At 29.6% G+C, this 15,620-nt stretch overlaps 2 protein-coding genes and 1 long non-coding RNA gene across 8 annotated transcripts in view; 1 reads left to right on the forward strand and 2 right to left on the reverse strand.

Annotated features, from left to right (window-relative positions):
- The window catches only part of LOC105851863 (uncharacterized), a 5,628-nt gene extending 3,875 nt beyond the window's left edge, over window positions 1-1,753 (forward strand). Inside the window, exon 4 of the long non-coding RNA XR_012162732.1 lies at window positions 105-1,753. This is a non-coding gene — a long non-coding RNA (uncharacterized lncRNA). The remainder of the gene's footprint in view (window positions 1-104) is intronic.
- Window positions 1,754-1,977: 224 nt separating this feature from the next.
- On the reverse strand, window positions 1,978-7,338 carry LOC101495107 (calmodulin calcium-dependent NAD kinase-like). Of its 3 annotated transcripts, none has more exons than XM_004495280.4 (9): window positions 7,179-7,338; window positions 6,934-7,053; window positions 5,045-5,268; window positions 4,494-4,555; window positions 4,003-4,212; window positions 3,478-3,607; window positions 3,059-3,387; window positions 2,822-2,966; window positions 1,978-2,560 (listed from the first exon to the last, which is right to left on the reverse strand). In XM_004495280.4, exons 1-9 carry the CDS (start codon window positions 7,189-7,191, stop codon window positions 2,318-2,320), a joined length of 1,476 nt encoding a protein of 491 aa, XP_004495337.1. In that variant the 5' UTR covers window positions 7,192-7,338; the 3' UTR covers window positions 1,978-2,317. The 3 variants fall into 3 exon arrangements, with proteins under 3 accessions (XP_004495337.1, XP_012569826.1, XP_073223716.1); XM_073367615.1 differs by lacking the exon at window positions 1,978-2,560 and adding an exon at window positions 2,570-2,741; XM_012714372.2 differs by lacking the exon at window positions 7,179-7,338 and having other exon boundaries at window positions 6,938-7,053.
- A 3,772-nt stretch (window positions 7,339-11,110) lies between these two features.
- On the reverse strand, window positions 11,111-15,620 carry LOC101495639 (uncharacterized). 4 transcript variants are annotated; one of them, XR_012162790.1, is made up of 5 exons: window positions 15,188-15,620; window positions 14,600-14,782; window positions 12,876-14,174; window positions 11,841-11,966; window positions 11,111-11,661 (listed from the first exon to the last, which is right to left on the reverse strand). XR_012162790.1 is itself a non-coding variant. In XM_027333145.2 (4 exons), the coding sequence occupies exons 1-3, from the start codon at window positions 15,618-15,620 to the stop codon at window positions 12,892-12,894; spliced, it is 1,899 nt and encodes a 632-aa protein (XP_027188946.1). In that variant the 3' UTR covers window positions 11,111-11,661; window positions 12,876-12,891. The 4 variants fall into 4 exon arrangements, 2 of the variants coding, with proteins under 2 accessions (XP_027188946.1, XP_027188945.1); XR_003472196.2 differs by having other exon boundaries at window positions 11,111-11,664; XM_027333145.2 differs by lacking the exon at window positions 11,841-11,966.

Genomic DNA, 15,620 nt, shown 5'->3' on the forward strand with positions numbered 1-15,620 from the left:
CCCTACACATACTGAAACATTGAGGTCCACTAGAACTGTTACTGCACCTTCTTACTTGTAGGATTATGTATGCAGTAATGCCTCTGTTACTCATCGCATTTCAGGTTAAATATCATACACCAACCTATTGCCTTCCCATAAAACCTATGCCCTAGTATTGACATCAGAAGTTGAACCTAATTCTTATGCACATGCCAGCATTGAATCCAAGTGGATTGCAGCAATAGAATTAGAACTTAATGCACTCAATGTTAACAAAACATGGGAATTTGTTACACTGCCCCTTGATGTTGTTCCTATAACTATAGGGATCAAGTGGGTATATAAAATCAAGAGGCATGCATATGGTACAGTTGAGAGATACAAAGTTCATCTAGTTGCTCAAGGTTTCACAAAAACTGAGGGGCTAGATTATTTTGAGACCTGATCCCCAAGAGCAAAAAACACCACCATCAGAATTTTGATTGTTTTAGCCTCCATTCATGGTTGGCATATTCACCAACTGGACGTGAATAATGCATTTCTCCATGGGAACCTCCATGAAGTTGTTTATATGAAGCCACCACAAGGAGTGACACCTCCAAAGCCAGGACAAGTGTGTAGGTTGCTCAAGTCAATGTATTGACTTAAGCAGGCCAGTTGCCAGTGGTTCGAGAAACTTATTTGCTTTCTTATTTCTGTTGGGTTTACACAAGGCCATGTTGACCATACCTTGTTCATTTAATCCACAGAGATTTCATTTACTGTGTTGCTCGTTTATGTTGATGATATAATCCTTGTTGGGACTTATCTTGCTGCATTTGATGAACTAAAACAGTCTCTTGACAAGGTTTTTCGAATTAAGAATCTTGGACAACTCAAGTTTTTCCTTGGACTTGAAGTGGCTCATTCATCAAAAGAGATCTCTTTATGCCAACGGAAATATTGCCCTGAACTCCTCCGTGACTCTGGATTGGCAGGCTGCAAGCCGACTTCCACACCATTAAATCCTGCCCGTCGATTGCATCAAGATTCAGGCCCTACATTCGCTGACGTTGCTGGTTATAGGCGCATGGTTGGTAGGTTGTTGTTCCTTACAATGACTAGGCCTGACATAGCATTTGCTACACAACAATTAAGTCAATCCATAGCTTCTCCATCTACTGCTCATCACAGTGCACCCTCGGAGTTCTCAAATACTTGAAAAGATCACCAGGTCATGGCCTATTCTTTTCTTGTGCCTCTGCTCTACATATTCTTAGCTTTAGTCATGCAGATTGGGGTGGTTTTGTGGATTCTCGACGCTTTTATTTCTGGTTATTGCTTCTTCCTTGGTCATTCTCTTGTCTCGTGGAAGTCGAAGAAACAACTTCACATTGCAGCGAATCTCGTTTTTCATGAGCGTAACAAACACTTGGATATTGATTGTCATCTTGTCCGAGAAAAGATTCAGGCTGGTTTGATGTGTCTACTTCCTATTTCTTCTTAACGTCAGGTTGCTTATGAGTTCATTAAGGTGTCTCATCCTTGTGCTTTCATGATTGTTTTACCAAGCTTGGACTTTTGGATATTTTCCACCCTCTAGCTTGCGAGGGGTAACAAACTTAGAAAATACAGATCCAGAGTGTTCGCTATTTTGACTTACGAGTTTAGTTAGTTTTCTGTTGTAACTAACTTGTAGGTAGTTACTTAGTTTGGCTCTACTCATATAAAAGCCACTCTATTGTAATCAGTTTCATAATTCAAGACGATCAATTTCATTCCTTTCGCTTTAGTTCAATGTTCTCTCAATTTACTATGAGATTGTGAAGTTCAGTTAGATACAAATAGTTTTGAAAACATTACTAGTATTAAATAGGAATATAAGATATCTAATCATAACATATATTTTTTACAAGAACCATAACAAAGTTAAACTATGATATTTCTTCATCAATGAAGATTGAAACTTAACGGCATCGAGTTCCCATAATATACTCATTAATGTTCTTGCAGTGGTAACATCAACAAACATATAAGGCTTGATTCATTAAATTAAACATTATATACTACAAAATTAGAGCTAAAAAGGCTAAAGTATAGCATGTTTCGCAAAATATACACATATATACAGTTTTTTTGACAAATAACTATACATATACACATATAGAGTTGGTTTGCCTATTGATGATAGGAAAAATACTTCATTGCAGTTCTCTTCTTTCTCTGACATATTCTTTTGTCGTTAAATCATATGAATTATAGATGAACAAAAAGTTTGATAATAACTCAAAATCTTTGTTAGATACTACAAAACATGGTTTGTGGAGGACCACATCATTCAACAATATATTAGTTACTATTTTCTGATGGATTTTTCTATTTTTTGAATGGACCCCTTTAATTCTTTCTGATCATTTGACCTTGAAAGAGAAAGAACAATGTCATTCCAAACAGAACCAGGTCTGATAATAGGGTTGGGTTCCTTGTAAAGTTCATAGATAGAATCAGCTTCAATATTCACACCGCTTATAATTTTCAAGCATTTGAGAACTTTAGGATCCACTTGTAGTTTGTGCGAATCATTCTTCCACCATATTATCTGTAATATATATTACAATTAAGTTACTCTTTTGTCATATTAAAACTAATAAAGTGTGTTCCGTAAGTACAACTCAATTGATAACTGCAAGTCTGCAAAGACATTGATATGTAGGGGTTCAAATTCGGACCCCAAAATTTTCCACTTCTCCACCTTAAGGTACATGAATCTAACCACGAGGCTAATTGGAAAAAAAAAAAACTAGTAAAGCGTAAAATCAACAGTTTCATCAAAATAATATGCAAACTTGTTTGTATTTACCTTTGGTGGACCACCAAAAACGTTTGTGCTATAAAGCCTAGCATTGTCAACAAGTTTGCAATATCTTGGAAATGCATTTGCAAATCTTTTGTGAGATTCTAATTGTGAATTCACCCTCACTGCCCTCCTTGTCATGATAGCTCTCCTATCCAAATATCAATGAAAAATGTTAACTATCATATTCACAAAACTCATTTACAATGTACCAATCTAGCTGAATTCCCAAGAAATTATTACCTGATGCCTCTAATAACAGCAAGATAGCCATCACAAACCACACCAACAAGCTCAATTTTGTAAGGCTTTCGATTGTAATTTTCCGCTGGTTGATGTTCTTCTTCTGTCTCATTGACTTGCTCCCAGTAATTTTCAGTAATAGTTCCATCCTCTGCAACTTTATACCCTACTCCCATCCGATACTTACATTTGTGAACATTTCTTGCCATAGCAATAGTCTGCTCTACAAAAGGTTCCCATGCTAAGGTACTATCCATGATCACATCCCGACCTTTATTTAGAGCTGTCACTAGCAACGACGACGCAGCGTCAGTGGAAGATTGATGCACCTGTTCAGATTATAATAACAAGCAAATTAGTAATTTAGAGCATACAATGAAAATAGCAACGTGGAAGTTTCACTGAGTATAGAAGCATACCAGTTCTGCAGTTTGGAGCATGTCATCATGGTGACCCCTCGAGTTAAGAGCTCTATATATGACATCATTCTCCTTAAAATCATCTGCTTCAACGACCACAACATTTGAAGCAGCTGCGGACCAAAATGATCTGCCACAACAATTTAGTCAGAGACAAACTAGGAAAAAAGGTGAAGGGCGCCAAAAAGAATCAAAATAAGTTTGTATGAAAAAATGATATATTTATCACATTATGATAAGTGTTATATTAACCTGTATTCTCAAAAAAGACTTCCCTTTTTATTGATTGCTAAATCAATGACTTAAAAACACTTGTTGGCAAGACTCATTTTAATGTATCCGTGCAACTACATTGAAATGGGAATTTAATGATAACTAGCATTATGTTGCAGAAAACAATAGAACGAAATATCCATCCATATCACTAACTCATTTTTCCTGGATATGCATGGTTCTTATCATTTGCAACCATTGGAATTGAACATTGATGATATATTCGAGCAATAGAGTTAAGATGAGAGTTACTCTTTTAGAATGTCTTTAAGAACAGTGCTTTTTCCAGATCCCATACCACCACCCATAAGCAGCAACACTGGACTCCTCTCACTGTGGACAATGGGGTCCATGACATCACAATTATGAGAAACAACTTTTATTGCTTTAATCTCTTTAACCAACGTAGAGAATACTCTTGTCACCTTCAGATTCTCTGTTACTCTCTCAAACCTACGTTTTCTGTAAACATAGCATCATATTTAAGTACTGCAAAGTCTGCAACTAATTCGATATTAATCATCAATATTTCAACATACAAGCTATTATGCCATTCTAGCTAAGTGAATAACAGTACCATTTTATTATATAATGATGATGTTGTTTTGTGAAGAAAAATATATAATGATGTCGCATTTCCTTGTAGCTATTGGAAATTTTATGTAAAAGATAAATTTATATTACTCAATATTTTCCGAAAGTTTTTTTAAAGCAAAATGTAAATTAATTAGATTGAAATTTACCTTGTTGCTGCCAAAAGAATATTTTTGAGATTTATTTTCGGCTGAGACTCAGTACTTAATACCTATGATTGAGACAATTCAAACATAAATATCTTAACATACAACTATCTTAATCAAAACAAAAGCACGACTTCAAGAAAGAAAAATATAAAATACTTGACTAGTGGACTATGTAAAATATTTACATAGACATAATATAGACATTGAATCATAATATTTGTGTTGTGTTTGATAATTATGTACAGATAGTATAACAAAATTATATAGATATTAAATCACATTTCACCACCATCCCTTGTCTTAATGTTATTTTTTAAAATATCTACAATATAAAATGCAGAGTATATTTTTTTTACATTCTCAATGTATTGAAACTTAATTCTTAATGTATACCAATATTTTTTAGGACAGTGTTATTTAAGGTTTGGAGGCTTTAATAGGTTAAGAATTATTTAATATATTTAGTTAATTATTAACAACTTCTTAAAAAAAGTATGCTATGAGAAAAATAAATGAATTGGTAATTTTGTTTTAAAAAATGAATTATGTACCTGACTAATGATATATGAAGCTTGGCTCCAATGAAAAGCAAAATAACTAAGAATGCATCTTTCAAACTCATCAACCAATTTTTTATATAGTGAATTAGGGTCCTCTCCATTGGCAACATATTCATATATACTTTGCTTAGACCCTTCAAATTTTGTCAAGTAGTCATGTGCCAATCTGCATAACTCTGGAACCTCACTGACATCTAGAAATCCCATTTGTCTAGCTGTAAAAACAAATGTAAAGTGTTGAGTGACCATGAATTCAATTCATCAAAAGGCCTTGTACATCGAGATTGTCATCAAATTCTATTCCTATGATCATTTTTTTACTATCTTGTAAAGATTCATTCTTCAAATATTCTTAATGCAAATGTTTCATTTTGTGCTTAAATCATTTTCCGATTGCCAATTAAAGACTTGGTCTTTTTGGTTCAAAGCTTCAACTAATTGTATAAAATTAGAGGAATATAAACCGTGACGGAGCTTTGTTGGACATGGCCACGGCCACCTCAAAATTCTCACTAATTTTTTTAAAAATACTTCTTCTTTTATTTTATTTATTATACTATCATCTACTAAATAGAAATTAATATAGACTAAATCAACACTTATCATTAAAATTGTGCAAACCATTTGATAACGGCACATGAATTTATATATAACTATAAGGGAACGAGAAGTTAAAATTTATAAGAAAATAATATTTGTATTTAATTTTTTTGAAAAAGGAATAACTATTAACCATTTGAAAAAAAATAAATTATATAAGTTTATAGGATGATTTTGGTTTGTGGTTTGATATATGATAATCGGTGATGAATTCCGATTAGATCATATGTTAATAGATATATTAATTAATATAAATATTATGGTGTATGTTTGCATTTTTTTTTATTACATTAATTAATCTAACCAAATGACATTGCATCATGTAGATTGGTATGTGTAAATGCTAGTTGGATTGACATCCGTATATGGATTAAAAATTATTTTACCAAATTTTTTTATTATTAAAATTGTATTTTTTTTATTAGGTCCAACTTTTTTGTAGACTACATTGTAATCTGGATGTCTATTAAAATAAAATTGGAGAGAATAATTTATAAAAAAAAATTATAAAAACAACCTACTATAATTATAAAATAAAATAAAATTTTGAACCTAAATTCCAATTAATTTTTAATTATTAAATATATTAACCAAAAATTGATTAACTCCCTCTATCTAATATATTTTTGTAAATTTAGAATTTAAAATTCTTATGTACAATACAGTATTAAGTACGTTTGTTTCAGATTTTTTCGTGAAAAAAATCTATTTTTTTAAATTAAAAATCATTTTTTATTGATTGAATGATTTTTGTTTTAAATTTTTTATACTTATTAAAATTATACTTTTTGTTTATCTAATAAAGTTTTAAAAATTTGGTCAATCTAATATTTTAGCTCAAGATAAGTTGAATATAAAGTTGGTTTAATAGCTGAAGTGAGAGAGTTAAAGAGTAGAATGATAAGAAAGTTGCGGATTTGAGTCTCACCTTTAATAAAATATTAACAATACTAATTACTAACATTGATGGTTGTCAAAAATATTGAATAAATTAAGATTTAGAAGACATGTCTAAAATGGGATAAGTTTTGCTTTGTTAAGGGAGGAAAACTTTGATAATAAGAGGACGAGGTTGAAAACACGAAATAAAGAATTGAAGCAATGAATTCTAAAAGGGTAACAAGTGTGAGTTGGACATTTTTCGATTGTTCCTTGTGGAATTTAAACTTGTTCCTTGAAATTATAATGTTAACTTTTGTCACTAAGGTGAGACTTCAAAAATATGTTGAATTGAAATTATAGAAAGTAGGAGAAGAATGAAGAGTAAATAAAGAAGTTACCAACATAGTGAGAGAATATTTCAAGCTTGGCAACATGGCCAGACTCCGATTTATGTAAGTGGGGAATGATCTTGTGGTGTACGGCGATGGAGGGAGCAACTTTACCTACTCTACTACTATCTGAAAAATGAGATGATACAAATTACTATATAAAGTGACCGTAACCTGTTTGTGTATATGCATAAACCAAATAATTAAATTAACCATATATGAGTCTTTGTTTGCCTTTTGCATAATTTAAGTACCTTGTAGTTGCATGTTGTTGGAGATTCAAAATCACATATCAATGTTGCAATGATGAATAGGAATTGGAATTGATGAAATATATATATAATGAATAAAATAACTTTATTCTGAAAAAATAAATAATAATAAATATTGAGACTTCCGTCAAAAAATAAATAATTGAGACCGTGTCATTTTGCTTTATAGCCTCTCTCACGTCACAAATTGTTCATCACTTGTTGGAATATAAAGTTCCTGTTTGACATCATTCCACGTCTCCTCATTACTTTTTTTTTATTGTTGAAGGAATTGACCTCCTTTTTACTCGCCCCTTTCTCGAGTGCTTCCACTTAATTCTAGCTTAATTGCATGCGTTGGTTTGGATTTGATTACAAAAATATTCTAAATTTATTCATTTTGTAAAGTTGATTTTATTTAAGAATAACTTAAATATAAAGTGATATATATATATAGATATATATATATATATATTATAATATTTTCTTTTGTCTTAATAATTATATATATTGGCAAAAAAAGAAATCGAACAATAAATTTCGATATAACAATTCTACTTAGATTTAAAACGACGTATCATAACTTTAAATTAAATTTAAAGATAAAATTAACGCTACAAACTATATGTTTGGAAAGACATACAATTACATTGAAAACATCAGTTTATTTAGCTAAACTCTGAGATTGTGGCCATGAATTCATAATAAATCTTGCATTGGACGTGAAATTTGCATAGTTACCGTGAAAGTAAACATATTATTAATAATTTTTAAATGTGTTAAAATTAATTTTAAACATCTAAAATTAATTTTAACTCTTTTAAATATGAAACCAAACACACACACTAAGTTTTATCATTTTCTAAAGGAGTTGTTTAATTTAATCAATCACATAATATATTTAACACAAAATTAGTATAACAAATTAGCAATCATGCATACTATAAATTAGAAATACAGTTCTATTTCAACATGTCCCTAATTTTTTGTCTTTTGAACAAGAAACAATAAATTTCGATAAGTAAAGTCCTTTTTTATCCTTAATTTGTCTAATAAAAAAATATACATTTGAAACAAAAAAAAATGTGAAATTCATTTAATATTTTTTTTTATAAAGATACAAAGAGGAAAAATATGTTTAACTGTATGTTTTCCTGTTTTTTTAAAAAAAATCTAATTGTATATTGGTTTCATATAATAACCAATTTCAGACAAAAGTATAAGCTAAATAGACAAAAGATTAAGAATAGAGAGAGTATCAATTAATTTTAAAAAGAATTAAAGTTTTGAACATTTGATAAAAACTTTTAAGTTTATCATTGAATTGGTAAAACTTAATATCTAAAAAGAGTTTTTTAATAGAATAATTGTGTGAAAAATTGCTTTGATACGGAATAAGAGGATCCCCACTATGTAATTATTTTTTTGGTGAAATTTGTTCATATAATTATATGTTTCAATTAATAAGTGTTTTGTATTTAAGTTGTACATATCTAATTTAACTTATTTTACTTGAGAGTTACTTCGTTTTTTTGTATTTTCTTTTAACAAATGTATCGTTTTTAAATCCCCTATATTTTTTGAAAATGAATTTTTCAGTATAAAATTTTAGTTTTAGTTTCTAAATAAATGTTATTGGAACATTACAAATTTAAATAGAATATTTTATATTGAGTGTTGTATTTTAAAAAACTTAAAAATTTAGAGTTTATTTTTTCAATATAAAATTTATAATTTTAAATTACTTAATTAGAATACTTGTATATACATATTTTGTTCGGTTATTGAACATTTTTTCCATGCTTTAAACAAAAGTGAACATTGTTCATTACTTTTAAGTTTTAATTGCAATGTTATTTTTTGGACCAGTTTTAATGGCAATGATTAATTGTTTGTTCTTTAATTATGTCTATGTTTGATTTCATTGAAAATTACACGGTAAACTACACGTTTGTAAAGAATTTTCCTAACAAGTACCTTAAAAGTGTCACCCGCCACATAAATAAATAAAAATGAAAACTTTATAATGATATTGATGTATGTTGAATATTCAATAATTAAATCATTTAATTATTTTATATATATTAAAAAATTATATAAACAAAAAATACAAAATATTTTTTATTAAATTATCGTTGTTAAGTATTAATATATTATTATTTTTATATATAGTAGAAGATGCATAAAAAATGATACAAATAATATTAATTAAATAGTATAATAAAAAAAAAATATGCATTGAAAATTTCAAAGTTCATTCATTTTGAACTAGATTATTTATTGTGGAATGGATGGAGTAGAAAGTTTTTACTTAATTTTATTGCTTAACAATATTCTTAAAACATTAATTAGCATTTTATTTGGGAAGACAATATTCTTACAACACAACATGCATCTACGGATTTGGGTGAGGAAAACTCATTTTCAAGATGTAGATGCGGATTTTCTTCGATATTAAAATTTGGAATAGGTTTATGGTTGTTGATATTTACTCTTGCACATGTAAAATATATTGTTAATTGGATCATATTGATAAATTAAATTGCACTGTACCAAAAATTTAAAACAATTCAATTAACTAAAATTAATTCAAAAACTAATTTAACAATTTTAAAACTTTTTTAACTTTAATTAAGATTTTTTCTCTTATAAGTTTTTCTAAATTTGTTTTTTCTTATAAATAAAAATATAGAAAATGTCGAAACTTTTGTTTACATCTATTTATCTCGAATAAAAATGAATATGTTTTTTTTTAAAGAATTTCAAAATAAAATTATGAAGAAATAGTTCAAAATCTATTTGAATTATAAAATTGTTCAAAATAATAAACTAGTTTATATTTATAAATAAGTTTCAAATCGATTTAGAATTTGTTTCGAACGTGGTTTTAAAAAACTAAACCAAACCATTAATGTGATATAATTCAGTTTATTTTTTACACGATAAACACTCTACCTGCACCCGTACATGCACCACTAATAATATTATTGTCATTTTTAAATTTTATATATATTTAATATATTTTTTTAATATTAGAAATTAAAATCATCTGTCTTTAAAAAAATATAATTTTAATATTTTTAAAATTTTATAATAATAATAATAATAATTTTATTATATTAATTATAATAAATATAAACATAAATTTATTATTTTATATATATGAATCGATACGTATATGGATAGAAAAATCTAAATTCTATCACAGTTGAAAAATGAGACTTTAAATTTTATATCTAATAAAAACCAATAAGAATGCGGATTTTCCGGACTTCTCAGGTGTGGAGTCCGGATGCCTATGCAAAATCCTAAGTCCTTTTTAGTGCTAGCTTGCAGCGGATATATTTGATAGAAGCTACCAAAAATATATCACCAAAAACAGAGTTAAAAATTTGTTGCATAAAATCCACAAGTATATAATTTCAACAAATAATATAGAAAATTTATCTTAGTCACATAGATTAATTAATAATTATGAAATTAATGAAAATTTTATATTATTTAAACTAACAAACATTATAATTATTTATGATAACAAAAATTATAAGAAGTTAATTAAGACTAGCAAACAAATTAAAATTCAATGGAGTCGAAAGAGAATTTTCTAATCAATTTTCAAACAGAACGGTCTTCGTAAATTAAAGTTGTAGCATTGGACTGCAACACTTTTTTGTGTTATTATATCATCGCAAGTTAGTATAACAACCATACTTTTATGAAAGTTCCTTATCGCAAGTTAGCATAACAACCTTTTTCTAAAAAAGAACCTTTTTTAAAAAGAAAAGTTAGCATAACAACCATACTTTAATGAAAGTTCCCTAAAGTTGTACAATACTTTTTTTTTTCCACCCACAGGCCACAATTTCCCGATAGTAAGGAATACCTGAATACCAGTTTAAATTATTCAAGGCAAATAAGTAAGAAGTAATTAAGAATAATGTAACTGTACCAAAATATTTTTGACATATAATAGCTCTTCAAATTTAATCAATTCCATGATATAAGAAATCATTGGAACTTGAGTGTGTCTCTTCACCAATGCAACTTACAAAAGTACAAACTTCAACCGAAAGTATATATATTGATATGGAATGTATTGCCATAGTGCCATTTTCATTTCTAAATACGAAAAAAAAAATCTAGAATAATAAGGTTTTTTTTATAGATGATGTATGTTGTTTTTCTTGACGAAAAAAATAATACATCATCAACAAGAGGTCGTATTATTCCAATTCTTTTCATATTTACAAGTCATATACAACATATATCTTCAATTTTAAGCTGCCTTTTCATATACAATTCAAGAATTAAAAAAAAAATTGTCTATTACAAATAGAATAAACTTATGCTTATAAATTTTAATGATACTTATTTTGCCCAGAAACCTATCATTTTCATATTTTTAATTTTAACTATCAGATCTTCAGTTGGAATAACAGCACCAACTAAATTGAGTTGAGATAATGCACCAGTCGATAATGTTTTCCTGCTGTACAAGAGAGATGAAACAAAGTTATAGTAAAGTTCCAAAACAAAAATTTAAAATTTGATATCCATTCCATTCCATAATATAACTTAATGCTATTCATGTAAACTAGTATAAGTATGCTTAACAAATTTCTATAATCAAATAAAAGGGAACACTAGGAAACAAATAGAGCAAACCTTCTTTAGATAAAGAAACATCTTTTTACTATGTAACATATTTTCAAGACGACACCTTTATTTTGTCCATGAGACCATGACCAATGTGAGACAACATTTTGTCCTTTTTATCGTTGAAGATTAGTCCTATAACAAATGGTTCAAAATTAAAGGACTACTCCACTTAAAGGATAAAGTTATCAAACACAATGATTGACAAACAGTACCAAGAAAAAGCAAAAGCTATCTTTATTATTGTGATGAATTCATATGCACAGATGAACTTAATAAAGTCATTATTTACTTCAATAAATCTAAACAATATCAGTCTTAACCTGATCAGGTTACTACATATTACTATTAAAGAAAAAATAGACTTGATAATGGATTTGCTTTAATCTGTCAAAAAGAAAAAAGGCATTGGACTTGCTTTGATGTATATGTTAATTGCTAGACATCTGTTTACTTGAATCTTTTTTCTCTAAATATACAAGATATTACAAATTTTGTATAATCAATGAATGGAGGGATTTGTATCCTCTGCAGCTGCAATTCCAATAGCCACACATCTCAACCAATGAATGAAGATCGGACGACTTATACTTCAAGTTGTATTTGAAATAAATTTGATAAAATCAGAGTATGAGTCGGCCAATCATTATCCAATGATCAAGATCCATTGACAGCAACAGTTGCAGGGTTTACCGACTGTAGAGAATTTGAGTCCCTCCAGACGTAAGAAATTCTAGTGATAGGTAATCCTACTTTCCTTCCTTTGTTTTAGAATTACAAAAGAACAATTTATTTCCTTTTGTAAACAAAATATGATTATATTAAAACAGATTGTGCTTAGAGTTACTAATAAAACGTTTTAACACTATCAAATGCTTTAGGTCCTAATTTTTAACTATTAACCATTGCATTATTGATTTAATTCATGGTATTACGGAACTGAAAGGCAAGCAAGCTCGAACAAAGCATTCATGAAATGTGTACTTTGTCTTGTTTTTTTTAATTGTACGTCCTAGTTTTGTTCATGTAATTTTGGAAAAATACCTGCGTGGTAGACTACTCAATTTTGTTGGCATTGTTTGATGGCACCTAACCTCCTCGCAAACATCGAAACCATTGGCTCATAATTGCTCAATCTTTTGAAAGGTGTAACATGGTTGACCTTATACTTCGATATGTGATCATTGTTTTTCTTCTCAACCTTAGGACAAATAGAAGCTTCTTTGTCGATACAACAATTCTTTAAACTTTTAGCTTCACTGAGCAATTTGTTATCACCAGATTGCTCTTTTGTCTCTTCAACCTTGCAGTTGTTCAGATGAGAAATGTGTTTTTCTGTAAGCATTGAGAAATAAGTGGAAGTAGTTTGAAAACCACCTCTCTCAGTAAGGTTATCAGAAACTATTGATTTTGGTGAAAAGCGAGTTATCCACAGATCTTCCGTAGTATCATTTTTGTGACCAATTTCCTTTCTCTCATACAATTCCAAGGACTCAACATTCTCATTATTGTTTTTATTTTGTCTACTTGGTGAATGTAAAGCCACTCCTTCTTTCTCCTTACTAAGCACCATGTTGTAACAATTTTCATTCTCTAATGTGTTATTTTTCAAGTCTTCATGACTGTTGAGAAAATTTATAGGCCTAATCTGAAGCTGTAAGGAAGCACCAGCATCATCTTCCTCTTGATGAGACATTATTGTTCCAAAATTCTCAACACTCTGACAATGTGTGGACTTAAAATAGGATTTGAAGGAATTTTTAAGCTTTTGATCTTGATCTTTATGAGGCTGTAGAAGGCGGTGATCACGATTTTCATGAGCAAGAGGTAAAGACTTATTCTCTTCTTGACTAGATTGTAAGTATCCTTTCATCATGTTTGAAAACAAGCTCGTGAATGAGCTATCCCTTTTAACATAGGATTTAGAATATGAAGTTTCTTGAATTTCCATTTTGACTTTTTTACTCCCAAGTATCACTTGTTGTTTGCATCTCTTCCTACTTGATAAAAACAACTCAGTACTGTGATAGTTTTCACAACTTAAATGACTGTCATTCTCCTCCTTTAAAACACTAATTCTGCTTTTTGCTGCAGAAGTAGCTTCATAGTTGAAATTTTTTAATTCCTTTTCTGCAGCTAGTTCCATTTTTTTCGAACGTCTAATGCCGGATGATATTAAATATGTTCCTAGAGCACCAGAACCTTTATCTTCAATCAGGTGTTCAACTCTAGTATCCATGCCTTCTTTGCAATGTTTTCTTGGTGAAGGGTTTTGTTCCATGCTAGGTTTGGATTCACTTTCTGGAACTAGTAAACTACCTAATGGCCTTCGATTGATCCTACCTGAAGAAAGTCATGATGCATATGATACTTTAGATATGCAAAAGATAATGAACTAACAATTTTCTTCAAAAATTAATAAATTAAGCAAGTGTCCTTTGAACTTGATCAACCTGACAGAACTAAAGGATAGAGTTCTGATGGTCTGACCTCAAGTCCATGGCACCGCTTTTCTGAGATAATATCTACTTTGGTTTTTTTTGTAAACCCTCATGTTTTTATCCTTAAAAAACACCTCAATGGTTTGGAGAGAGTGAGTGTTTATAAACTACACTTAATCTCAATTCTCAAAACATGTGAGACTTTTGGTGCACTGGAACAGATATAAAATTGTGTAGAAATATCAATAATTCTAGAATACGTTCCAAATATAAAAGTTTCCTAAAATGCCAAGATCCCTTGTCCTGTCAGTACCAAATAATACATACCTGAAATAGTAGAAGATTTGTTTTCCTTTTCCATGATCTTACATATTTTAGCTGTTTCAATGTTGGCTTGAGCACAAATATTCTTCTCCTTCTCCCAATGGCTCATTAAATTCTCCTTTAGATAATTTGCCAAATTAGGTGTTCCTCTTGCAGAGTTCATTTTCTCCAAATTAGCACTAGATTCTGCCAGATTAATAGCAGCATTGAGCAAAAATGGTTTCAAGGAAACAAAGCAAACTTAAAAGTCCCAATTAACTAATTTGGTTGGTTGTTTGGATAAATAGCTTAATTTTTGTTTGTTTTTGCAACGACCAATGTTAGTAATTAGTATTGTTAATATTATTCGTATTTTTCTGAGAGTGGGGATCAAACCCACGACCCCCTTATCATTCCACTCCCTAACTTTCCCATCCCAGCCACTATATAAGTGCTTATAGCATGACAGTTATCATATAAGTTCTTATGTATAATCTATTTCTATAACAAAATAAAAATAAAGTCAAATAGTTTTCACATACACTTACTGTAGCTAAGCTCAAATAAATCAGTAGAAACAGTCCTAATGACCATGAAGGATGTTATATTTACCTGCATCATGTTCTTGATATGGTTTACATTCTGGAATGATGACAGCTGAATAACTTGTTGGATGCTTAACAGGAGTATCACTGGAAGAAACATTGCTCTTCGCGCATATGACAGCAAGAGGTTGTACGAAAACGTCATCTATAGGTTTATCTGTGGTACAAGTAACACTTTGTAGCAGAGCAAGAACCATACTGCTAGGTTCAACATCTTGGAAAAGAGAGATATTTTTGTTTGTAAAACTTGAATCAACACATTTAAGACTATAACCTTTATCTGGAGACCAAACTATTTCAGATAGGGGATCACAGGCAGAAAACTTTGTGTTCACTCTAGAAGCTGCATTTGCACCTGCACTTGAATCATTTTTCAATTTTTTCTCATTACACTGACTAGAATAATTCAGAATGAGTTCAAAACCAGTCTTTGGTTTCAT

Source organism: Cicer arietinum, chromosome 4, assembly GCF_000331145.2.
Source record: "Cicer arietinum cultivar CDC Frontier isolate Library 1 chromosome 4, Cicar.CDCFrontier_v2.0, whole genome shotgun sequence".
Classification (NCBI taxonomy): Eukaryota; Viridiplantae; Streptophyta; class Magnoliopsida; order Fabales; family Fabaceae; genus Cicer; species Cicer arietinum.